The sequence below is a fragment of the Salmo salar genome, chromosome 21, assembly GCF_965601325.2.
Source record: "Salmo salar chromosome 21, fSalSal1, whole genome shotgun sequence".
NCBI lineage: Eukaryota > Metazoa > Chordata > Actinopteri > Salmoniformes > Salmonidae > Salmo > Salmo salar.
The window spans coordinates 51,014,571-51,041,776 of NC_138311.1; the positions used below are offsets into that span (position 1 = coordinate 51,014,571).

Here is a 27,206-nt window from a genome sequence, read left to right on the forward strand (position 1 = left end):
AACACTACTGTAAACCTACTGTAACCCTAACCCTACTGTAAACCTACTGTAACCCTACTGTGACCCTACTATAATCATAATCATGTTATAACCTAGTGTGCTATGTAGCCTCTTGTTCTAACCTAGTGTGCTATGTAGCCTCTTGTTATAACCTAGTGTGCTATGTAACCTCATGTTATAACCTAGTGTGCTATGTAGCCTCTTGTTCTAACCTAGTGTGCTATGTAGCCTCTTGTTATAACCTAGTGTGCTATGTAACCTCATGTTATAACCTAGTGTGCTATGTCGCCTCTTGTTATAACCTAGTGTGCTATGTAACCTCTTGTTATAACCTAGTGTGCTATGTAGCCTCATATAATTCTCTATTTTCTTCTCATCCTCTATAAATCTGCCATTGCCGTGTCTTATGAAAGTTAACTAATCTGTGGCTTTTTCAGATGCCTAGGAATGTATTTGAGGAGATGAAGTATTTGGAGATTATGATCGTCAGTGACCATAATATGGTATGTGCCCTCAAAAACCAAGCAACACTATCTAAACAAAACACAGGAAACATGAATGCATATTTCAGCAATGTTTCATTCTTTTACTGTTAAGAGTCTCCACAACATTCCAGCAACACCAAGGAGACCTGATTTTCCTTTCTTGTCCTATGCTTAGCCAGCTACACCCACAAGAGGTTGCAACACTGTTGAATGTGGTGGTGGATGTATGATTCATATCCTAGCTAACGTAACCGTCGTCCAGATTTGAAAACACCAGGCTTATTCTATTGTTGGTGTGGACCATCAAAAATCAACATGTATATTTTGTGTATTTTCTAAAAAGGGTGTTGTAGAAGCTTGTATAAGTATTTATTCATATTCCCCTTAATAATAGTTTTGAATAACATTTGTGTCATTGTTTTTGTGTGGTCTGCAGTATAAGCGACTCAAGACCAAGCAGCACACCAGGAACTCTGCCAAGTCAGTGGTGAACCTTGTTGATGCTGTGAGTAACATCTTCAGTTGGCTCTGAGAACTGATTCTTTTATTCAACTGCAGATATTCAGACCTTCACCTCCTCTTTCTGGTGTATGTTTCAGGGTGTCCATCAGAACAATCTAGAATTATGTTGAACTGATTCTAATTCCCTGGCTCTTGTGTGACTAAACAATATTTTCAATGCAATCACAGTTTAATCAATCATAGTTGAATCAATCATACGTAGTTGAATCAATCATAGTTTAGTCAATTATTGTGTTTGCAAAACACAAGTATATCTAAACGTTGAATTTACAGATTAATTGATCAAATGTATATGTATTTTTTGTTGAGAACAGCTGTTTACCATTTATATTAAAGTTCCCCTTGAGGTAGAACACAGAATTGACCACTTCCTCATGTGTCATACACTGTTTATCTCATGTACCCTGAGTCTCATGTTCCCTCAGTTTCCTGTACCTCAAGTCTCCTGTAATCTGAGTCTCCTGTAATCTGAGTCTCCTGTAATCTGAGTCTCCTGTACCCTCAGTCTCCTGTACCCTCAGTCTCCTGTACCCTCAGTCTCCTGTAATCTGAGTCTCTTGTACCCTCAGTCTCCTGTACTCTCAGTCTCCTGTACCGTCACTCTCCTGTAATCTGAGTCTCCTGTACCCTCAGACTCCTGTAAACTGAGTCTCCTGTAATCTGAGTCTCTTGTAACCTGAGTCTCCTGTAACCTGAGTCTCCTGTAACCTGAGTCTTTTGTAACCTGAGTCTCCTGTAACCTGAGTCTCCTGTAACCTGAGTCTCCTGTAACCTGAGTCTCCTGTAAACTGAGTCTCCTGTAAGCTGAGTCTCCTGTAACCTGAGTCTTTTGTAACCTGAGTCTCCTGTAACCTGAGTCTCCTGTACTTCAGTCTCCTGTACCCTCAGTCGGCCCCATACATGTGTCTGTTATGTTCAGATTATACACTGTATCACTGTGCTTGTTGTTGCTCTGTGTAGCTGGGATGTGGAATAACAGTATTGTGTCTCTCCTTGCTCTCAGTGTGCTGTTTTCCCTGTCCTGTCCTGTCCTGTCCTCAGACAGTACATATGATCATTCACACCCAGTATTCTTCTCCTGTTCCTGTGCTGTGATCTCTCCATCTCTCTCTCTCTGTGTTCTCCCACTACCCCAACATGCTCCGATGACAGATCTTTAAGGAACACCTGCACACACGGGTGGTTCTGGTTGCCGCGGAGATCTGGACGGACAAGGACCAGATTCCCATCAGTGTGAAGCCTCTGGACATGCTGAAAGATTTCTCTAAGTACCGGGCGCAGAGCATCAAGCAGCACGCTGACGCTGTGCACCTCTTCTCGTAAGTGCTCTCTCCTCCCTGTTCCTCAGGGCCACCCCATACTGATGCTGTAGTAAGTATCTCTTGCACACAGAGCCCTTATGGCTTCCCAGATCAGTAGATCATGTTAAAGGACTAGGCCCTAATGCTTTGGCATTTTTCCATACACTTTTATTTTTCCTCCAAGGGTGGCTGAATACCACTCACATGTCCAGCATATGTCTGTCTGCCTGTCCACCTGTCTGTCAGCCTGTCTGTCTGTCTGTGTATCTGACTGCCTGTCTGTCTGCCTGTCTGTGTGTCTGTCTGATAGTTACTCTGTCTCTCTTCGATGCACAGCAATGTGACCTTCCACTATCGCCGAAGCAGTGTAGCGTACTTCGGGGGCATGTGCTCTGTGAGCCGTGGAGTAGGGGTCAACGAGGTGAGACTAATGTCCAGGATCATACTGTTTTATTATGGCAGAACAGACGAGTAACTGCTAATGTTTTGTACCTGCAGTATGGCACCACATGGACTATGGCTTCATCACTCTCCCAGAGCTTGGCACAGAATCTCGGCATCCAGTGGGATCCAGCCGCCAAGAGAAGTACGCAGACCAGCTCACATTCATCACTGCACATTAATTTCTGTCTCACAGATTTACAAAGCAGTCCTTTTTAGAAATATCTAATTTTACAATCTATGTTTTAAATTTGGAATAATTTTAGGCACATATGTTTCTTTGATGGACATGTTGTGTGTTGTTCTCTCTCACAGAGGAATGTGGCTGCTCTGACTCCTGGGTGGGCTGCATCATGGAGGATACTGGGTAATGGGCTGCTGAACTACTGTTATTCTCACTCTCTATTTCTGTCTATGTCTCTCCCTGTCATATGTGCCCCCTCACACACACATACACACAGACAGATATACTACCGTTCAAAAGTTTGGGGTCACTTAGACATTTCCTTGTTTTGAAAGAAGACACCAGTCTCAACGTCAGCAGTGAAGAGGCGAGTCTGGGATGCTGGCATTCTAGGCAGAGTTGCAAAGAAAAAGCCATATCTCAAACTAGACAATCTAATGTACTTGTCCTCTTATTCAGTTGTGCACCGGGGCCTCTCACTCCTCTTTCTATTCTGGTTAGATCCAATTTGCGCTGTTCTGTGAAGGGAGTAGTACACAGCGTTGTACGAGATCTTCAGTTTCTTGGCAATTTCTCGCATGGAATAGCCTTCATTTCTCAGAACAAGAATAGACTGATGAGTTTCAGAAGAAAGTTCTTTGTTTCTGGCCATTTTGAGCCTGTAATCGAACCCACAAATGTCAAAGGAAGTTTTATTGCTTCTTTAATCAGGACAACAGTTTTCAGCTGTGCTAACATATTTGTAAAATGGTTTTCTAAAGATCAATTAGCCTTTTAAAATGATAAACTTGGATTAGCTAACACAGCGTGCCATTGGAACACAGGAGTGATGATTGCTGATAAACATCAGCCGTTTCCAGTTACGATAGTCATTTACAACATTAACAATGTCTACACTGTATTTCTGATCAATTTGATGTTATTGTAATGGACAAAAAATCTGCTTTTCTTTCAAAAACAAGGACATTTCTAAGTGACCACAAATTTTTTAACAGTAGTATATATATATATATAGAGAGAGAGAGAGAGAGAGAGAGAGAGAGAGAGAGAGAGAGAGAGAGAGAGAGAGAGAGAGCGAGAGAGCGAGAGAGAGAGAGCGAGAGAGAGCGAGAGAGAGAGCGCGAGAGAGAGCGAGAGAGAGAGAGAGCGAGAGAGAGAGAGAGCGAGAGAGAGAGAGAGAGAGAGAGAGAGAGAGAGAGAGAGAGAGAGAGGAGGGGGCCGAGAGAGAGGAAGTGAAAAGGAGAGAGGGAGAGATGATATAACACTATTATTAGAGCTCCTATTAGAAGAGAGAATAGATTCCGCGGATTTCTGTTGAGGGAAATGTGTAATGATGAGCTGCTAACCACCTAGCGCCCCAGCCTCTCTCTATGAGCTGTTAACCACCTAGCCCCCCTCTCTATGAGCTGCTAACCACCTAGCGCCCCAGCCTCTCTCTATGAGCTGGTAACCACCTAGCCCCCCTCTCTATGAGCTGCTAACCACCTAGCTCCCCAGCCTCTCTCTATGAGCTGGTAACCACCTAGCCCCCCTCTCTATGAGCTGCTAACCACCTAGCGCCCCAGCCTCTCTCTATGAGCTGTTAACCACCTAGCCCCCCTCTCTATGAGCTGCTAACCACCTAGCGCCCCAGCCTCTCTCTATGAGCTGGTAACCACCTAGCCCCCCTCTCTATGAGCTGCTAACCACCTAGCCCGCATCTCTATGAGCTGCTAACCACCTAGCCCCCCTCTCTATGAGCTGCTAACCACCTAGCACCACAGCCTCTCTCTATGAGCTGCTAACCACCTAGCCCTCCTCTCTATGAGCTGCTAACCACCTAGTGCCACAACCTCTCTCTATGAGCTGCTAACCACCTAGCGCCCCAACGTCTCTCTATGAGCTGATAACCACCTAGCTCCCCCATCTCTATGAGCTGCTAACCACCTAGCCCCCTCCCTATGAGCTGCTAACCACCTAGCTCCCCAGCCTCTCTCTATGAGCTGGTAACCACCTAGCACCCCTCTCTATGAGCTGCTAACCACCTAGCGCCCCAGCCTCTCTCTATGAGCTGCTAACCACCTAGCCCCCCTCTCTATGAGCTGCTAACCACCTAGCTCCCCTGCCTCTCTCTATGAGCTGCTAACCACCTAGCCCCCCTCTCTATGAGCTGCTAACCACCTAGCGCCCCAGCCTCTCTCTATGAGCTGTTAACCACCTAGCCTCCCTCTCTATGAGCTGCTAACCACCTAGCGCCACAGCCTCTCTCTATGAGCTGCTAACCACCTAGCACCCCAGCCTCTCTTTATGAGCTGCTAACCACCTAGCTCCCCTGCCTCTCTCTATGAGCTGCTAACCACCTAGCCCCCCTCTCTATGAGCTGCTAACCACCTAGCGCCCCTCTCTATGAGCTGCTAACCACCTAGCACCCTAGCCTCTATGAGCTGCTAACCACCAAGCACCCCAGCCTCTCTCTATGAGCTGCTAACCACCTAGCCCCCCTCTCTATGAGCTGCTAACCACCTAGCACCCTAGCCTCTATGAGCTGCTAACCACCAAGCACCCCAGCCTCTCTCTATGAGCTGCTAACCACCTAGCTCCCCTGCCTCTCTCTATGAGCTGCTAACCACCTAGCCCCCCTCTCAATGAGCTGCTAACCACCTAGCTCCCCTGCCTCTCTCTATGAGCTGCTAACCACCTAGCCCCCCTCTCTATGAGCTGCTAACCACCTAGCGCCCCAGCCTCTCTCTAAGAGCTGCTAACCACCTAGCCCCCTCTCTATGAGCTGCTAACCACCTACCGCCCTAGCCTCTCTCTATGAGCTGGTAACCACCTAGCCCCCCTCTCTATGAGCCGCTAACCACCTAGCCCCCATCTCTATGAGCTGCTAACCACCTAGCACCCCAGCCTCTCTCTATGATAGTAGGCCAATGACAGGATGTATAGAGCTGTAGCTGCAGCCACCAGAGGCTGTGCAGGGTCATGACCTGCGTTAGCATGTGAAAGTTGCCTTGACTTCATGCTTGTGTTGTTGACAGTGGCTCTTGTTGCACACTGGTCCAGAGTCACTGCCACACCTTTCACTCTCAATCTAGCACATGGTCAATTAACAGTTGGATGTTAAAGGTGGATGTATTCCTTTCCCCCCAGGGTCCAGCATCCCCGGAAGTTCTCCAAGTGCAGCATCTCAGACTACAAGGAGTTCCTGCTGAAGGGCGGTGGATCATGTCTTTATAACAAGCCAACCAAGGTGAGTAGTTTACGTTGCGGTCGCCATACAGCTGAACATCAAAAGAGCGATACTGTATTTAACCAGTAATTCAGATACTGTTATAACCCTCTGATTGTGTTTGTTTGGGCAGCTGTTTGAATCTACAGAGTGTGGGAATGGATACATTGAGGTGGGAGAGGAGTGTGACTGCGGAGATAGAACAGTAAGTTACTATTAAATACTAGTTTATTTACATCTCATTAATATGGTTCAAATACAGTGTCAGACTGGTGCTGCCGTCTATGTTGTAGGAGTGCTACAAGGAGTGCTGTAAGAAGTGTTCCCTAGCTAATGGTGCACATTGTGCTGATGGACCTTGCTGCAACAACACTTGTCTGGTAAGAGCTGTTTAATCACTGTCAGGTTGCTCAATAAGAACCAATATGGCTGTTTAATCACTGTCAGGTTGCTCACTAAGAACCAATATGGCTTTTTAATCACCAGTATGTTTTTTTTTGTTAGTGTTGCTTAAAACCTGTTGGGGCTAGGGGGCAGTATTTGCACGGCCGGATAAAAAACATACCTGATTTAAACTGGTTACTACTCTTGCCCAGAAATGAGAATATGCATATAATTAGTCGATTTGGATAGAAAACACTCTACAGTTTCTAAAACTGTTTGAATGGTGTCTGTGAGTATAACAGAACTCATATCGCAGGCCAAAACCTGAGAAGATTCCATACAGGAAGTGCCCTGACTGACAATTTGTTGTCCTTCTGTTGCATCTCTATCAAAAATACAGCATCTGTGCTGTAACGTGACATTTTCTAAGGCTTCCATTGGCTCTCTAAAGCCGCCAGAAAGTGGAATGGGGTGTCTGCTGTCTCTGGGAAAAGAACAGCAGCAGAATTTGTAAGTGGTCAGCCTGGGGACAGTGAGACTGAGATGCGCATTCACGAGACTACTCCATTTTTTTCTTTCAGCCTTTGAATGAATACAATGTTGCCCGGTTGGAATATTATCGCTATTTTACGAGAAAAATAGCATAAACATTTATTTTAAACAGCGTTTGACATGCTTCTAAGTACGGTAATGGAATATTTTGATTTATTTTGTCACGAAATGCGCTCGCGCGTCACCCTTCGGATAGTGACCTGAACGCACAAACAAAACGGAGCTATTTGAATATAACTGGATTATTTGGAACCAAACCAACATTTGTTATTGAAGTAGAAGTCCTGGGAGTGCATTCTGACGAAGAACAGCAAAGGTAATCCAATTTTTCTAATAGTAATTCTGAGTTTAGTGAGCCCCAAACTTGGTGGGTCTCAAAATAGCTAGCCGTGATGGCCGAGCTATGTACTCAGAATATTGCAAAGTGTGCTTTCGCCGAAAAGCTATTTTAAAATCTGACACCGCGATTGCATAAAGGAGTTCTGTATCTATAATTCTTAAAATAATTGTTATGTATTTTGTGAACGTTAATCGTGAGTAATTTAGTAAATTCACCGGAAGTTTTCGGTGGGTATGCTAGTTCTGAACATCACATGCTAATGTAAAAAGCTGTTTTTTGATATAAATATGAACTTGATTGAACAAAACATGCATGTATTGTATAACATAATGTCCTAGGAGTGTCATCTGATGAAGATCAAAGGTTAGTGCTGCATTTAGCTGTGGTTTTGGTTTTTGTGACATATATGCTTGCTTTGAAAATGGCTGTGTGATTATTTTTGGCAGGGTACTCTCCTGACATAATCTAATGTTTTGCTTTCGCTGTACAGCCTTTTTGAAATCGGACAATGTGGTTAGATTAACGAGTCTTGTCTTTCAAATGGTGTAAAATAGTCATATGTTTGAGAAATTGAAGTTATAGCATTTTTTAGGTATTTGTATTTCGCGACACGTGATTCCACTGGCTGTTGACTAGGGTGGGACGCAAACGTCCCACCTAGCCCAGACTTAAGAGACCTGATAAGATTGGTACAGGAAATCCCAGTCTCTTGTTCTCTCTCTCTCTATGTTAGTTCTACCCACGTGGTTACAGTTGTCGCTATGCGGTGAATGACTGTGACATCTCAGAGACATGCTCAGGAGACTCTGGCCAGGTGAGTTGGGCTTTAACCATTCATTTCTGAAAAAGGATGAAACGTTCAGCTGTCTTAAAAGGAAATATTTTTTATGTTGTTCATTGTAGTGCCCTCCCAACCTCCACAAACAAGATGGCTACCAATGTCAAGTCGACCAGGTGGGCAGCATGATCACTAAGCCACAAGGACATGTACCTATTCAGATGATGTGATTTTAGAAAAGGATTGTCATTGTGAACTTGCTTGAACAGATATTGAATGAATAAGTATACTCCGTGATTCTACACATGCATTGCTTACTGTTTTATGCTGGGTTTCTGTAGAAGCACTTTGTGACATCTGCTGATGTAAAAAGGGCTTTATAAATACATTTGATATGATTTTGTCTCTTTAGGGACGCTGCTACAGTGGAGAGTGCAAGACCAGAGGAAACCAGTGCAAATACCTCTGGGGCCCAAGTGAGTTCAGAATCCCTCTTGCTTAAGTTACTCAATGCCAGTACAGTGGCAAGATATGTCATATAAAATGCAGAGAATCTGAGACTTGTACTTTAGTGATATTAGCTTGTTGTGAGGTGTGGTCACCCTCCTCCCTTTCTCCTCTCCTGTGTTACCTCCTTGTGCAGAGGCGGGAGGCTCTGAGAAGTTCTGCTACGAGAAGCTAAACACAGAAGGAACCGAGAAGGGAAACTGTGGAAAGGATGGAGATAAGTGGCTCCAGTGTAGCAAGCAGTGAGTTTACAGCTGATACCAAATATACACTGCTGTACACTGTAGTCATGCACTATAGCAGAACAAATAGTCAAGTACTGCTGTCTCTGTTCTACATCAATGTAGTATTCACAAATTGTCAATGTTCCCTTAGTCTCTGATTCTCCCTCTGCAGCGATGTGTTCTGTGGGTTCCTGCTGTGCAGTAACATCGGACACAACCCCCGCATCGGCATGATGAAGGGAGACATCACTCGTACCTCCTTCAACCATCAGGGCAGGCCGGTGAACTGCAGGTGGACACAACCTCCTCACCTCACCTGTCAACGCACAGAGACAATATAAGGATACTAACTCACCTCTCTCTTTCTATGGTCTCTCTCTCTCTCTCTCTTTCCAGTGGTGGCCATGTTCTTTTGGACGATGAGACTGACTTAGGCTACGTGGAGGACGGAACGCCCTGTGGGCCGTCCATGATGTGCCTTGACCACAAGTGTCTGCCCATCCAGTCCCTCAACATGAGCACATGTCCCAGCGGGCCCAACAGCCAGGTGTGCTCATCCCACGGGGTGAGTCCAGGGGAGCTGGTCAGGGTTCCCCAACTGGCGACCGGCGGGCCGAATTTGGCCTGTGGTTGGTTTAACTTTTCTGGGGGGGGGTTTCATTGTTGGACATAAAAGAAAAGACTGTATAAAAACCCCAGCTCCAAGTGATTTTAATTGAAGAAATCTGTTCCCAAGTATTTCTCACACATAATATAGAGACACAACGTGATCGGATACAAATGTAAGGTTTGAAATTATTATGTTTTAGTCAAACATTATATCTGTTTGGGCTTCTTGTGGTCAATTTGCAGTCCACAAATGATTTGTAATTATGTCGTCCCCCCACCTCCCGAAAATGATCCCCCAGCTGAATCTAGTTGATGATCCCTGCTCCAGGTGTACCCATATGAAGCTGAATCTAGTTGATGATCCCTGCTCTAGGTGTACCCATATGAAGCTGAATCTAGTTGATGATCCCTGCTCTAGGTGTACCCATATGAAGCTTAATCTAGTTGATGATCCCTGCTCTAGGTGTACCCATATGAAGCTGAATCTAGTTGATGATCCCTGCTCTAGGTGTACCCATATGAAGCTGAATCTAGTTGATGATCCCTGCTCTAGGTGTACCCATATGAAGCTGAATCTAGTTGATGATCCCTGCTCTAGGTGTACCCATATGACCCCAGCCCAGAACTACAACCTTGAAGGCTTTGTTATTAGCCATAATGGTCCACAATGGTGTCTCCAATGACACAGTGTCAGCAAGTGAATTATTCACTACAATTTCACCAATCGTGTAAAATCCTCAGCATGCAGTAGTAATTGAGCCTGGCGACGAGTTTAACAAGGGTGACGTATTAATTTGTCATGGAGCATAGATTAATGAATTCCTCCCTGCCGCCTCTCTTCCTCCCTTTGTCCTACCTGGCCAGGTGTGTAACAACGAGGCGACGTGCACCTGTGACACCACCTGGGCTGGGACAGACTGCAGCATGCCCGACCCTCCCAAGGTGCCTGCACCCACAGAAGACGAAGAACCAAAAGGTTTGTTTCCATCTCGTTTTCAGAACCTCTCCATGGTAGACTAAAGTAACATGCTTCCCTGACTAGAATCATTCCATTGACTTTTAGATCATCTTTACGTCAGTTGGTTTTCAAATACTTTCTTCTGTCTAAAGATCATAGCTACAGTTGAAGTCGGACGTTTACATACACCTTAGCCGAATACATTTAAACTCAGTTTTTCACAATTCCTGACATTTAATCCTAGTAAAAATTCCCTGTCTTAGGTCAGTTAGGATCACCACTTTATTTTAAGAATGGGAAATGTCAGAATAATAGTAGAGAATGATTTATTTCAGCTTTTATTTCTTTCATCACATTCCCAGTGGGTCAGAAGTTTACATACACTCAATTAGTATTTGGTAGCATTGCCTTTAAATTGTTTAACTTGGGTCAAACGTTTTAGGTAGCCTTCCACAAGCTTTCCACAATAAGTTGGGTGAATTTTGGCCCATTCCTCCTGACAGAGCTGGTGTAACAGAGTCAGGTTTGTAGGCCTCCTTGCTCGCACACGCCTTCAATTCTGCCCACAAATGTTCTATGGGATTGAGGTCAGGGCTTTGTGATGGCCACTGCAATACCTTGACTTTGTTGTCCTTAAGCCATTTTGCCACAACTTTGGAAGTATGCTTGGGGTCATTATCCATTTGGAAGACCCATTTGCGACCAAGCTTTAATTTCCAGACTGATGTCTTGAGAGGTTGATTCAATATATCCACATCATTTTCCATCCTCATGATGCCATTTATTTTGTGAAGTGCGCCAGTCCCTCCTGCAGCAAAGCACCCCCACAACATGATGCTGCCACCCCCGTGCTTCACGGTTGGGATGGTGTTCTTTGGCTTGTAAGCCTCCCGCTTTTTCCTCCAAACATAACGATGGTCATTATGGCCAAACAGTTCTATTTTTGTTTCATCAGACCAGAGGACATTTCTCCAAAAAGTACGATCTTTGTCCCCATCTGCAGTTGTAAACCGTAGTCTGGCCTTTTTATGGCGGTTTTGGAGCAGTGGCTTCTTCCTTGCTGGGCGGCCTTTCAGGTTATGTCATATAGGACTCGTTTTACTGTGGATATAGATACTTTTGTACCCGTTTCCTCCAGCATCTTCATAAGGTACTTTGCTGTTGTTCTGGGATTGATTTGCACCTTTCGCACCAAAGTACGTTCATCTCTAGGAGACAGAACGCGTCTCCTTCCTGAGCGGTATGATGGCTGCGTCGTCCCATGGTGTTTATACTTGCATACTATTGTTTGTACAGATGAATGTGGTACCTTCAGGCGTTTGGAAATTGCTCTCAAGGATGAACCAGACTTGTGGAGGTCTACAATTATTATTATTAAAGGTCTTGGCTGATTTCTTTTGATTTTCCCATGATGTCAAGCAAGGAGTCACTAAGTTTGAAGGTAGGCCTTGAAATACATCCACAGGTACACCTCCAATTGACTCAAGTAATGTCAATTAGCCTATCAGAAGCTTCTCAAGCCATGACATAATTTTCTGGAATTTTCCAAGCTGTTTAAAGGTACAGTCAACTTAGTGTAAGTAAACTTCTGACCCACTGAACTTGTGATACAGTGAATTATAAGTGAAATAATCTGTCTGTAAACAATTGTTGGAAAAATTACCTTTGTCATGCACAAAGTAGATGTCCTAACCGACTTGCCGAAACTATAGTTTGTTAACAAAAAATTTGTGGAGTGGTTGAAAAACAAGTTAATGACTCCAACATAAGTGTATGTAAACTTCTGACTTCAACTGTACATGTCACAGAACATTTGTACATGTCAAAGTGAATGGAAGGTCCTTCAAGATGGCTATGGCATTTAACTAGTGTGCCTTTTAATTCTCGTTTGACTGTTTTTAATTTATAAATGTTTTTAATCCTTTTTAACTTGTATTGCTATTTTTTAAATATATATATATATTTTATATCTGCTTTTGTTGCTCTTATTGTTTTACTGTGCTATTTTACTGTGCTATCGTTTTTTTTAAGTGCTAATTTTAACAGCACTTTAAGCTGCTGATGCTCGTATGAAAGGTGCTAAACAAATCAATTTGATTATAATCATTAAAGTTATTATTCTGGAATAGGCACACAGATACATCTAATGATTCCCAGGAGAATAGGTGCTGTAGCTGTGGCCTCTAATACCATTACAGATATAGACATCATGATATCACCATCATCACAGATATAGACATCAATCCCTTCTAGACAACTTCCTAGACAAAACGTTTCACTGTCATAGTAGAAAACCTAAACAGTATATTTGACCTCTTAACTTCCCTGTCAAATCAAAACATTTCAAGCAGGCAACAACAAAAAATTAACAACAAGGGCAAATGGTTTGATGAAGAATGCAAAAACCTAAGAAAGAAATTGCAAAACATAGAGACCCAGAAAACCTGAGCCTACGCCTTCACTATGGTGACTCACTAAAACAATACAGAAATACACTACGGGAAAAGAATGAACAGCACTTCAGAAATCAGCTCAATGTAATTGAAGAATCTATAGACTCTAACCACTTCTGGGAAAATTGGAAAACTCTAAAAAAATAACACGAAGAGTTATCTATCCAAAATGGAGATGGATAATGTATGGATAAACCACTTCTCCAATATGTTTGGCTCTGTAACAAAGAACAAACAACAGGCATTCATGTCTTTCTCCCCCATAACCCTTTGCAGGTCCTAGTGCCACGAATCTTATAATAGGCTCCATCGCTGGCGCCATCCTGGTGGCTGCCATAGTGCTGGGGGGGACCGGATGGGGCTTTAAGTAAGCAACACACCACATGCCTCTTCTCCATGACTCTGGCATCCCCTGCTGTTGCATATAGACACCAGTGTTTGAGCTCCTGCTACAGAATACGGACATGGACTCAGGGACAAACGCGCGCACACACACACACACACCTGATAAAGAATGGGACACACACACATACCTGATACACGTTTGTCCGATGTACCATCACTTACACAGTAAGCAGTAAACACACACTGACATGTTTAAAGTCATCTTGCATCTGTTCATGATACCTTTACTTGTCTTAAAGGTCCACAATCAGTCATATAGGGTGAATAAATACCATAGAGATTATGTTGGTGGGAGAGGTTGGGCATCTGTGAGTCTGTGGCAGAACCTCAAACTGATAAGATGGGCACAGTTCAAAGTTTGACGTGCATGTTCAGTACAGTTACTAAACCTGCTAGCTAAACAGAATAATCATTAAATCAGCTCTATAGGATCACTTGGAGACCAAACTGTTCTTACTACTAATCTAGTAAATGCATTAAGATTATACTGTAGTTTCTCGATACATTCAGATTATAGCTCCTCGACACATTCAGATTATAACTCCTCGACACATTCAGATTATAACTCCTCGACACATTCAGATTATAACTCCTCGACACATTCAGATTATAACTCCGACACATTCAGATTATAGCTCCTCGACACATTCAGATTATAACTCCTCGACACATTCAGATTATAGCTCCTCGACACATTCAGATTATAACTCCTCGACACATTCAGATTATAACTCCGACACATTCAGATTATAGCTCCTCGACACATTCAGATTATAACTCCTCGACACATTCAGATTATAGCTCCTCGACACATTCAGATTATAACTCCTCGACACATTCAGATTATAGCTCCTCGACACATTCAGATCATAGCTCCTCGACACATTCAGATCATAGCGCCTCGACACATTCAGGTCATAGCTCCTCGACACATTCAGATTATAGCTCCTCGACACATTCAGATTACAGCTCCTCGACACATTCAGATTATAGCTCCTCGACACATTCAGATTATAGCTCCTCGACACATTCAGATTATAACTCCTCGACACATTCAGGTCATAGCTCCTCGACACATTCAGATTATAGCTCCTCGACACATTCAGATTACAGCTCCTCGACACATTCAGATTATAGCTCCTCGACACATTCAGATTATAGCTCCTCGACACATTCAGATTATAACTCCTCGACACATTCAGATCATAGCTCCTCGACACATTCAGATCATAGCTCCTCGACACATTCAGATCATAGCTCCTCGACACATTCAGATTACAGCTCCTCGACACATTCAGATTACAGCTCCTCGACACATTCAGATTATAACTCCTTGACACATTCAGATTATAACTCCTTGACACATTCAGATTATAGCTCCTCGACACATTCAGATTATAACTCCGACACATTCAGATTACAGCTCCTCGACACATTCAGATTATAGCTTCTTGACACATTCAGATTATAGCTCCTCGACACATTCAGATTATAACTCCACTACACATTCAGATTATAACTCCTCGACACATTCAGATTATAGCTCCTTGACACATTCAGATTATAGCTTCTTGACACATTCAGATTATAGGTCCTCGACACATTATGTTATGTTCACTAATCTGAGGTATCAAGTGCCAGTCGCTCACTGGTAAACCTGTTGTGTTGAACGACAGGGGTGTTACACACCATTAATCTAAAGAAAGAAAAGGAGTTGTTCAACCAACAAAGCATGCCAGTTAGCAAAGCATCATGTTTGTCACCAAAACATTTATTTCTGCATGTTGACTTGGATAAGGTCAGTTCATTGCACAAAGGCTGAGCCTAACCCAGGATGACATGCTCCTGGGTTACCATACTCTTATCACTACCATCATCTTTTTCTCACTCCGGTACGAGGGTTCGAGGGTGAGAGTTTAAGCGGAAGTGGTGAGAGAGAAGCCAGGGCCATATTGTTGGCCGCAGCCTTTGTGCCATGGCTGGCCACACCCACCTGGATGGCCAGGCTCCGCCCTAGAGCAGAGCAGGACTCCCGGACCCGCCCACACCAGCTGCCATTGCTGCCTGCTTCACAGACCTGGTACACACACGGCGCATTGTACTGCATGACCCACCACGCACATCAATAGAGCCATCTCCAACTGGCCTACTATTGAAACAGGTGCATGACAGACTGCTAGAAGCCCTACATCAAGCCACTTACAGAGAGGTTATGCACAACTCATGTTGTTGGTGTTATCTTGTCGTTGTTGTTGTTGTGGTTGTTGATGTGTTGTTGTCTCCTCTTTCCCTCCTTTTATAGAGTACATTTTTGTTTGGTTCTCTCTCTCACCCCAGATGCTAATGTTTTGAATGGAACAAATGTGTTTTTTCCCTGTCAGAGATGGTAATGAGCGATACATGTCCTCTCCTTGTCCTTGTGTTTTGGAAAGCTAACTGTATGTCACATGGACTAGCACAGCCTTTTCTCATTGCCTCCAGCACCATGCTGTGGTTGCTAATGTGAAACACAAAATCAGTGTCATTGCAATGCAGAAGAATTTACTCACTGTCTTTCTGAAAAATAAACAACCATAAAAGCACTGCACATGCCAATAGTTAATGTACCAATAGTTAATGTACCAATAGTTAACGTACCAATAGTTAACGTGCCAATAGTTAACGTGCCAATAGTTAACGTGCCAATAGTTAACGTGCCAATAGTTAACGTGCCAATAGTTAATGTACCAATAGTTAATGTACCAATAGTTAACGTGCCAATAGTTAACGTGCCAATAGTTAACGTGCCAATAGTTAACGTGCCAATAGTTAACGTGCCAATAGTTAACGTGCCAATACTTAACGTGCCAATAGTTAACGTGCCAATAGTTAACGTGCCAATAGTTAACGTGCCAATAGTTAACGTGCCAATACTTAACGTGCCAATACTTAACGTGCCAATAGTTAACGTACCAATAGTTAACGTGCCAATAGTTAACGTGCCAATAGTTAACGTGCCAATAGTTAACGTACCAATAGTTAACGTACCAATAGTGAACGTACCAATAGTGAACGTACCAATAGTTAACGTACCAATAGTGAACGTACCAATAGTTAACGTGCCAATAGTTAACGTGCCAATAGTTAACGTGCCAATAGTTAACGTGCCAATAGTTAATGTACCAATAGTTAAAGTACCAATAGTTAACGTGCCAATAGTGAACGTGCCAATAGTTAATGTACCAATAGTTAACGTACCAATAGTGAACGTGCCAATAGTTAATGTACCCATAGTTAATGTACCAATAGTGAACGTGCCAATAGTTAATGTACCAATAGTGAACGTGCCAATAGTTAATGTACCAATAGTTAACGTACCAATAGTGAACGTGCCAATAGTTAATGTACCCATAGTTAATGTACCAATAGTGAACGTGCCAATAGTTAATGTACCAATAGTGAACGTGCCAATAGTGAACGTGCCAATAGTGAACGTGCCAATAGTTAGTTAACGTGCCAATGGTTAACGTGCCAATAGTGAACGTACCAATAGTGAACGTACCAATAGTGAACGTACCAATAGTGAACGTGCCAATAGTTAGTTAACGTGCCAATGGTTAACGTGCCAATAGTGAACGTACCAATAGTGAACGTACCAATAGTGAACGTGCCAATAGTTAGTTAACGTACCAGTAGTTAACGTACCAATGGTTAACGTACCAATGGTTAACGTACCAATGGTTAACGTGCCAATAGTTAACGTGCCAATAGTTAACGTGCCAATAGTGAACGTACCAAGAGTTAGTCAACGTACCAATAGTTAGTAAACGTACCAATAGTTAGTTAACGTGCCAATAGTTAGTTAACGTGCCAATAGTTAGTTAACGTGCCAATAGTTAACGTACCAATAGTTAACGTACCAATAGTAAACGTGCCAATAGTTAACGTACCAAGAGTTAACGTACCAAGAGTTAGTCAACGTACCAATAGTTAACATGCCAGTAGTTAATGTACCAATAGTTGATGTGCCAATAGTTAACCTGCCAATAGTTAGTTAACGTGCCAATAGTTAACGTGCCAATAGTTAGTTAACGTGCCAATATTTAACGTGCCAATAGTTAGTTAACGTGCCAATAGTTAACGTGCCAATAGTTAACGTGCCAATAGTTAACCTGCCAATAGTTAACATGCCAGTAGTTAACGTGCCAATAGTTAGTTAACGTGCCAATAGTTAGTTAACATGCCATTAGTTAACGTGCCAATAGTTAGTTAACGTGCCATTAGTTAACGTGCCAATAGTTAGTTAACGTGCCAATAGTTAGTTAACATGCCATTAGTTAACGTGTCAATAGTTAGTTAACATGCCAGTAGTTAACGTGCCAATAGTTAGTTAACATGCCAGTAGTTAACGTGCCAATAGTTAGTTAACGTGCCAATAGTTAACGTACCAATAGTTAACGTGCCAATAGTTAATGTACCAATAGTTAACGTGCCAATAGTGAACGTGACAATAGTTAATGTACCAATAGTTAATGTACCAATAGTGAACGTGCCAATAGTTAACGTGCCAATAGTTAACGTACCAATAGTTAACGTGCCAATAGTTAATGTGCCAATAGTTAATGTACCAATAGTTAACGTACCAATAGTGAACGTGCCAATAGTGAACGTACCAATAGTGAACGTGCCAATAGTGAACGTGCCAATAGTGAACGTGCCAATAGTTAGTTAACGTGCCAATGGTTAACGTGCCAATAGTGAACGTACCAATAGTGAACGTGCCAATAGTTAGTTAACGTACCAGTAGTTAACGTACCAATGGTTAACGTACCAATGGTTAACGTACCAATAGTTAACGTGCCAATAGTTAACGTGCCAATAGTGAACGTACCAAGAGTTAGTCAACGTACCAATAGTTAGTCAACGTACCAATAGTTAGTTAATGTGCCAATAGTTAGTTAACGTGCCAATAGTTAGTTAACGTGCCAATAGTTAACGTACCAATAGTTAACGTGCCAATAGTAAACGTGCCAATAGTTAACGTACCAAGAGTTAGTCAACGTACCAATAGTTAACATGCCAGTAGTTAATGTACCAATAGTTGATGTGCCAATAGTTAGTTAACGTACCAGTAGTTAACGTACCAATGGTTAACGTACCAATGGTTAACGTACCAATAGTTAACGTGCCAATAGTTAACGTGCCAATAGTGAACGTACCAAGAGTTAGTCAACGTACCAATAGTTAGTCAACGTACCAATAGTTAGTTAATGTGCCAATAGTTAGTTAACGTGCCAATAGTTAGTTAACGTGCCAATAGTTAACGTACCAATAGTTAACGTGCCAATAGTAAACGTGCCAATAGTTAACGTACCAAGAGTTAGTCAACGTACCAATAGTTAACATGCCAGTAGTTAATGTACCAATAGTTGATGTGCCAATAGTTAACCTGCCAATAGTTAACATGCCAATAGTTAGTTAACGTGCCAATAGTTAACGTGCCAATAGTTAACGTGCCAATAGTTAGTTAACGTGCCAATAGTTAGTTAACGTGCCAATATTTAACTTGCCAATAGTTAGTTAACGTGCCAATAGTTAACGTGCCAATAGTTAGTTAACGTACCAATAGTTAACGTACCAATAGTTAACGTGACAATAGTTAACCTGCCAATAGTTAACATGCCAGTAGTTAACATGCCAGTAGTTAACGTGCCAATAGTTAGTTAACGTACCAATAGTTAACATGCCAATAGTTAGTTAACGTGCCAATAGTTAGTTAACATGCCATTAGTTAACGTGCCAATAGTTAGTTAACGTGCCAATAGTTAGTTAACATGCCATTAGTTAACGTGCCAATAGTTAGTTAACGTGCCAATAGTTAACGTGCCAATAGTTAGTTAACATGCCAGTAGTTAACGTGCCAATAGTTAGTTAACATGCCAGTAGTTAACGTGCCAATAGTTAGTTAACATGCCAGTAGTTAACGTGCCAATAGTTAGTTAACGTGCCAATAGTTAACGTGCCAATAGTTAACCTGCCAATAGTTAACATGCCAGTAGTTAACGTGCCAATAGTTAGTTAACGTGCCAATAGTTAGTTAACGTGCCAATAGTTAGTTAACATGCCATTAGTTAACGTGCCAATAGTTAGTTAACGTGCCATTAGTTAACGTGCCAATAGTTAGTTAACGTGCCAATAGTTAGTTAACATGCCATTAGTTAACGTGCCAATAGTTAGTTAACGTGCCAATAGTTAGTTAACGTGCCAATAGTTAGTCAACGTGCCAATAGTTAGTCAACGTGCCAATAGTTAGTCAACGTGCCAATAGTTAGTTAACGTGCCAATAGTTAGTTAACGTGCCAATAGTTAGTTAACGTGCCATTAGTTAGTTAACGTGCCATTAGTTAACGTGCCAATAGTTAGTTAACATGCCAGTAGTTAACGTGCCAATAGTTAGTTAACATGCCAATAGTTAGCTAACGTGCCAATAGTTAGTTAACATGCCAATAGTTAGTTAACGTGCCAATAGTTAGTTAACGTGCCAATAGTTAACGTGCCAATAGTTAACGTGCCAATAGTTAACGTGCCAATAGTTAACGTGCCAATAGTTAATGTGCCAATACTTAATGTGCCAGTAGTTAATGTGCCAGTAGTTAACGTGCCAATAGTTAACGTGCCAATAGTTAGCTAACGTGCCAATAGTTAGTTAACGTGCCAATAGTTACTTAACGTGCCAATAGTTAGTTAACGTGCCAATAGTTAACGTACCAATAGTGAACGTGCCAGTAGTTAACGTGCCAGTAGTTAACGTGCCAATAGTTAACGTGCCAATAGTTAGCTAACGTGCCAATAGTTAGTTAACGTGCCAATAGTTACTTAACGTGCCAATAGTTAGTTAACGTGCCAATAGTTAACGTACCAATAGTGAACGTGCCAGTAGTTAACGTGCCAGTAGTTAACGTGCCAATAGTTAACGTGCCAATAGTTAACGTGCCAATAGTTAACGTACCAATAGCTAACGTGCCAATAGTTAGTTAACGTGCCAATAGTTAGCTAACATGCCAATAGTTAGTTAATGTGCCAGTAGTTAACGTGCCAATACTTAACGTGCCAGTAGTTAACGTGCCAGTAGTTAACGTGCCAGTAGTTAACGTGCCAATAGTTAACGTGCCAATAGTTAGCTAACGTGCCAATAGTTAGCTAACGTGCCAATAGTTAGCTAACGTGCCAATAGTTAGCTAACGTGCCAATAGTTAGCTAACGTGCCAATAGTTAGCTAACGTGCCAATAGTTAGTTAACGTGCCAATAGTTAGTTAACGTACCAATAGTGAACGTACCAATAGTTAACGTGCCAATAGTTAACGTGCCAGTAGTTAACGTGCCAGTAGTTAACGTCCCAATAGTTAGTTAACGTACCAATAGTTAACGTGCCAGTAGTTAACGTACCAATAGTTAGTTAACGTGCCAATAGTTAACGTGCCAATAGTTAACGTACCAATAGTTAACGTACCAATAGTTAACGTGCCAATAGTTAGTTAACGTACCAATAGTTAGTTAACGTGCCAATAGTTAGTTAACGTGCCAATAGTTAGTTAACGTGCCAATAGTTAGTTAACGTACCAATAGTTAGTTAACGTACCAATAGTTAACGTACCAATAGTTAGTTAACATGCCAGTAGTTAACGTGTCAATAGTTAATAATGTACCAATAGTGAACGTGCCAATAGTTAACGTGCCAATAGTTAACGTGTCAATAGTTAATGTACCAATAGTTAAAATGCCAGTAGTTAACGTGCCAATAGTTAGTTCACGTACCAATAGTTAACGTGCCAATAGTTAGTTAACGTGCCAATAGTTAACGTGCCAATATTTAACGTGCCAATAGTTAACCTGCCAATAGTTAACGTGCCAATAGTTAACGTGCCAATAGTTAGTTAACGTGCCAATAGTTAACGTGCCAATACTTAATGTGCCAGTAGTTAACGTGCCAATAGTTAACGTGCCAATAGTTAGCTAACGTGCCAATAGTTAGTTAACGTGCCAATAGTTAGTTAACGTGCCAATAGTTAGTTAACGTGCCAATAGTTAACGTGCCAATAGTTAGTTAACGTGCCATTAGTTAACGTACCAATAGTTAGTTAACGTACCAATAGTGAACATACCAATAGTTAGTTAACGTGCCAATAGTTAACGTGCCAATAGTTAGTTAACGTGCCAATAATTAGTTAACATGCCAGTAGTTAACGTGCCAATAGTTAGTTAACATGCCAGTAGCTAACGTGCCAATAGTTAGTTAACGTGCCAATAGTTAACGTGCCAATAGTTAGTTAACGTACCAATAGTTAACGTACCAATAGTTAACGTACCAATAGTTAACGTGCCAATAGTAAACGTGCCAATAGTTAACGTACCAAGAGTTAGTCAACGTACCAATAGTTAACATGCCAGTAGTTAATGTACCAATAGTTAATGTACCAATTGTTGATGTGCCAATAGTTAACGTGCCAATAGTTAGTTAACGTGCCAATAGTTAGTTAACGTGCCAATATTTAACTTGCCAATAGTTAGTTAACGTGCCAATAGTTAACGTGCCAATAGTTAGTTAACGTACCAATAGTTAACGTACCAATAGTTAACCTGCCAATAGTTAACATGCCAGTAGTTAACGTGCCAATAGTTAGTTAACGTACCAATAGTTAACATGCCAATAGTTAGCTAACGTGCCAATAGTTAGCTAACGTGCCAATAGTTAGCTAACGTGCCAATAGTTAGTTAACATGCCAATAGTTAGTTAACATGCCAATAGTTAGTTAACGTGCCAATAGTTAGTTAACGTACCAATAGTGAACGTACCAATAGTTAACGTGCCAATAGTTAACGTGCCAATAGTTAGTTAACGTACCAATAGTTAACGTGCCAATAGTTAGTTAACGTGCCAATAGTTAACGTACCAATAGTTAACGTGCCAATAGTTAGTTAACGTACCAATAGTTAGTTAACGTACCAATAGTTAGTTAACGTGCCAATAGTTAGTTAACGTGCCAATAGTTAGTTAACGTGCCAATAGTTAGTTAACGTACCAATAGTTAACGTACCAATAGTTAGTTAACATGCCAGTAGTTAACGTGTCAATAGTTAATAATGTACCAATAGTGAACGTGCCAATAGTTAACGTGCCAATAGTTAACGTGTCAATAGTTAATGTACCAATAGTTAAAATGCCAGTAGTTAACGTACCAATAGTTAACGTGCCAATAGTTAACGTGCCAATATTTAACGTGCCAATATTTAACCTGCCAATAGTTAACCTGCCAATAGTTAACCTGCCAATAGTTAGTTAACGTGCCAGTAGTTAACGTGCCAATAGTTAACGTGCCAATAGTTAGCTAACGTGCCAATAGTTAGTTAACGTGCCAATAGTTAGTTAACGTGCCAATAGTTAGTTAACGTGCCAATAGTTAACGTGCCAATAGTTAGTTAACGTGCCATTAGTTAACGTACCAATAGTTAGTTAACGTACCAATAGTGAACATACCAATAGTTAGTTAACGTGCCAATAGTTAACGTGCCAATAGTTAGTTAACGTGCCAATAATTAGTTAACATGCCAGTAGTTAACGTGCCAATAGTTAGTTAACATGCCAGTAGCTAACGTGCCAATAGTTAGTTAACGTGCCAATAGTTAACGTGCCAATAGTTAGTTAACGTACCAATAGTTAACGTACCAATAGTTAACGTGCCAATAGTAAACGTGCCAATAGTTAACGTACCAAGAGTTAGTCAACGTACCAATAGTTAACATGCCAGTAGTTAATGTACCAATAGTTGATGTGCCAATAGTTAACGTGCCAATAGTTAGTTAACGTGCCAATAGTTAGTAAACGTGCCAATATTTAACGTGCCAATAGTTAGTTAACGTGCCAATAGTTAACGTGCCAATAGTTAGTTAACGTACCAATAGTTAACGTACCAATAGTTAACGTGCCAATAGTTAACGTGCCAATAGTTAGTTAACGTGCCAATAGTTAACATACCAATAGTTAACGTTCCAATAGTTAGTTAACGTGCCAATAGTTAACGTGCCAATAGTTAATGTACCAATAGTGAACGTGCCAATAGTTAACGTACCAATAGTTAGTTAATGTGCCAATAGTTAACGTTCCAATAGTTAGTTAACGTGCCAATAGTTAACGTGCCAATAGTTAACGTGCCAATAGTTAACGTGCCAATAGTTAACGTGCCAATAGTTAACGTGCCAATAGTTAACGTGCCAATAGTTAGCTAACGTGCCAATAGTTAGCTAACGTGCCAATAGTTAGGTAACGTGCCAATAGTTAGTTAACGTGCCAATAGTTAGTTAACGTGCCAATAGTTAACGTGCCAATAGTTAATGTACCAATAGTTAGTTAACGTGCCAATAGTTAGTTAACGTGCCAATAGTTAACCTGCCAATAGTTAACGTGCCAATAGTTAACGTATCAATAGTTAACGTATCAATAGTTAACGTACCAATAGTTAACGTGCCAGTAGTTAACGTGCCAATAGTTAGTTAACGTGACAATAGTTAGTTAACGTGCCAATAGTTAACGTGCCAATAGTTAACGTGCCAATAGTTAACGTGCCAATAGTTAACGTGCCAATAGTTAGCTAACGTGCCAATAGTTAGCTAACGTGCCAATAGTTAGCTAACGTGCCAATAGTTAGTTAACGTGCCAATAGTTAGTTAACGTGCCAATAGTTAACGTGCCAATAGTTAATGTACCAATAGTTAGTTAACGTGCCAATAGTTAGTTAACGTGCCAATAGTTAACGTGCCAATAGTTAACGTATCAATAGTTAACGTACCAATAGTTAACGTGCCAGTAGTTAACGTGCCAATAGTTAGTTAACGTGACAATAGTTAGTTAACGTGCCAATAGTTAGTTAACGTGCCAATAGTTAGTTAACGTGCCAATAGTTAGCTAACGTGCCAATAGTTAGCTAACGTGCCAATAGTTAGCTAACGTGCCAATAGTTAGCTAACGTGCCAATAGTTAGTTAACGTGCCAATAGTTAGTTAACGTGCCAATAGTTAACGTACCAATAGTTAACGTGCCAGTAGTTAACGTGCCAGTAGTTAACGTGCCAATAGTTAACGTGCCAATAGTTAACGTGCCAATAGTTAACGTGCCAGTAGTTAACGTGCCAATAGCTAACGTGCCAATAGTTAGTTAACGTGCCAATAGTTAGCTAACGTGCCAATAGTTAGCTAACGTGCCAATAGTTAGCTAACGTGCCAATAGTTAGCTAACGTGCCAATAGTTAGCTAACGTGCCAATAGTTAGCTAACGTGCCAATAGTTAGTTAACGTGCCAATAGTTAGTTAACGTGCCAATAGTTAACGTACCAATAGTTAACGTGCCAGTAGTTAACGTGCCAGTAGTTAACGTGCCAATAGTTAACGTGCCAATAGTTAACGTGCCAATAGTTAACGTGCCAATAGCTAACGTGCCAATAGTTAACGTGCCAATAGTTAGTTAACGTGCCAATAGTTAGTTAACGTGCCAATAGTTAGTTAACGTGCCAATAGTTAGTTAACGTGCCAATAGTTAACGTACCAATAGTTAACGTGCCAATAGTTAGTTAACGTACCAATAGTTAGTTAACGTACCAATAGTTAGTTAACGTGCCAATAGTTAGTTAACGTGCCAATAGTTAGTTAACGTGCCAATAGTTAGTTAACGTACCAATAGTTAACGTACCAATAGTTAGTTAACATGCCAGTAGTTAACGTGTCAATAGTTAATAATGTACCAATAGTGAACGTGCCAATAGTTAACGTGCCAATAGTTAACGTGTCAATAGTTAATGTACCAATAGTTAAAATGCCAGTAGTTAACGTACCAATAGTTAACGTGCCAATAGTTAGTTAACGTGCCAATAGTTAACGTGCCAATATTTAACGTGCCAATATTTAACCTGCCAATAGTTAACCTGCCAATAGTTAACGTGCCAATAGTTAGTTAACGTGCCAGTAGTTAACGTGCCAATAGTTAACGTGCCAATAGTTAGCTAATGTGCCAATAGTTAGTTAACGTGCCAATAGTTAGTTAACGTGCCAATAGTTAGTTAACGTGCCAATAGTTAACGTGCCAATAGTTAGTTAACGTGCCATTAGTTAACGTACCAATAGTTAGTTAACGTACCAATAGTGAACATACCAATAGTTAGTTAACGTGCCAATAGTTAACGTGCCAATAGTTAGTTAACGTGCCAATAATTAGTTAACATGCCAATAATTAGTTAACATGCCAGTAGTTAACGTGCCAATAGTTAGTTAACATGCCAGTAGCTAACGTGCCAATAGTTAGTTAACGTGCCAATAGTTAACGTGCCAATAGTTAGTTAACGTACCAATAGTTAACGTACCAATAGTTAACGTGCCAATAGTAAACGTGCCAATAGTTAACGTACCAAGAGTTAGTCAACGTACCAATAGTTAACATGCCAGTAGTTAATGTACCAATAGTTGATGTGCCAATAGTTAACGTGCCAATAGTTAGTTAACGTGCCAATAGTTAGTAAACGTGCCAATATTTAACGTGCCAATAGTTAGTTAACGTGCCAATAGTTAACGTGCCAATAGTTAGTTAACGTACCAATAGTTAACGTACCAATAGTTAACGTGCCAATAGTTAACGTGCCAATAGTTAGTTAACGTGCCAATAGTTAACATACCAATAGTTAACGTTCCAATAGTTAGTTAACGTGCCAATAGTTAACGTGCCAATAGTTAATGTACCAATAGTGAACGTGCCAATAGTTAACGTACCAATAGTTAGTTAATGTGCCAATAGTTAACGTTCCAATAGTTAGTTAACGTGCCAATAGTTAACGTGCCAATAGTTAACGTGCCAATAGTTAACGTGCCAATAGTTAACGTGCCAATAGTTAACGTGCCAATAGTTAACGTGCCAATAGTTAGCTAACGTGCCAATAGTTAGCTAACGTGCCAATAGTTAGGTAACGTGCCAATAGTTAGTTAACGTGCCAATAGTTAGTTAACGTGCCAATAGTTAACGTGCCAATAGTTAATGTACCAATAGTTAGTTAACGTGCCAATAGTTAGTTAACGTGCCAATAGTTAACCTGCCAATAGTTAACGTGCCAATAGTTAACGTATCAATAGTTAACGTATCAATAGTTAACGTACCAATAGTTAACGTGCCAGTAGTTAACGTGCCAATAGTTAGTTAACGTGCCAATAGTTAGTTAACGTGCCAATAGTTAGTTAACGTGCCAATAGTTAGCTAACGTGCCAATAGTTAGCTAACGTGCCAATAGTTAGCTAACGTGCCAATAGTTAGCTAACGTGCCAATAGTTAGCTAACGTGCCAATAGTTAGTTAACGTGCCAATAGTTAGTTAACGTGCCAATAGTTAACGTACCAATAGTTAACGTGCCAGTAGTTAACGTGCCAATAGTTAACGTGCCAATAGTTAACGTGCCAATAGTTAACGTGCCAATAGTTAACGTGCCAGTAGTTAACGTGCCAATAGTTAGTTAACGTGCCAATAGTTAGTTAACGTGCCAATAGTTAGCTAACGTGCCAATAGTTAGCTAACGTGCCAATAGTTAGCTAACGTGCCAATAGTTAGCTAACGTGCCAATAGTTAGTTAACGTGCCAATAGTTAGTTAACGTGCCAATAGTTAACGTACCAATAGTTAACGTGCCAGTAGTTAACGTGCCAGTAGTTAACGTGCCAATAGTTAACGTGCCAATAGTTAACGTGCCAATAGTTAACGTGCCAGTAGTTAACGTGCCAATAGCTAACGTGCCAATAGTTAGTTAACGTGCCAATAGTTAGTTAACGTGCCAATAGTTAACGTGCCAAT

At 41.2% G+C, this 27,206-nt stretch overlaps 1 protein-coding gene across 4 annotated transcripts in view; it reads left to right on the top strand.

Moving 5' to 3' along the window:
* The window catches only part of LOC106582460 (disintegrin and metalloproteinase domain-containing protein 23), a 53,404-nt gene that overhangs the window by 25,127 nt on the left and 1,071 nt on the right, over positions 1 to 27,206 (top strand). The window contains exons 9-26 of one of the 4 annotated variants that reach the window (XR_006761235.2): positions 438 to 503; positions 922 to 990; positions 2,160 to 2,326; positions 2,645 to 2,729; positions 2,807 to 2,894; positions 3,065 to 3,116; positions 6,063 to 6,162; positions 6,275 to 6,346; positions 6,435 to 6,521; positions 8,151 to 8,231; positions 8,321 to 8,371; positions 8,608 to 8,671; positions 8,839 to 8,944; positions 9,099 to 9,218; positions 9,323 to 9,491; positions 10,400 to 10,511; positions 13,223 to 13,313; positions 15,251 to 15,512. Coding sequence is in view for 2 of the 4 variants with exons in the window: in XM_014165600.3 (XP_014021075.3) it covers positions 438 to 503; positions 922 to 990; positions 2,160 to 2,326; positions 2,645 to 2,729; positions 2,807 to 2,894; positions 3,065 to 3,116; positions 6,063 to 6,162; positions 6,275 to 6,346; positions 6,435 to 6,521; positions 8,151 to 8,231; positions 8,321 to 8,371; positions 8,608 to 8,671; positions 8,839 to 8,944; positions 9,099 to 9,218; positions 9,323 to 9,491; positions 10,400 to 10,511; positions 13,223 to 13,313; positions 15,251 to 15,263 (1,593 nt within the window). In the remaining 2 variants the exon portion in view is untranslated. Of the gene's footprint in view, positions 1 to 437; positions 504 to 921; positions 991 to 2,159; positions 2,327 to 2,644; positions 2,730 to 2,806; positions 2,895 to 3,064; positions 3,117 to 6,062; positions 6,163 to 6,274; positions 6,347 to 6,434; positions 6,522 to 8,150; positions 8,232 to 8,320; positions 8,372 to 8,607; positions 8,672 to 8,838; positions 8,945 to 9,098; positions 9,219 to 9,322; positions 9,492 to 10,399; positions 10,512 to 13,222; positions 13,314 to 15,250; positions 15,928 to 27,206 lie in introns of those variants that run through there. The other 3 variants (XR_006761236.2, XM_014165600.3, XM_014165597.3) reach the window with 3 other exon arrangements.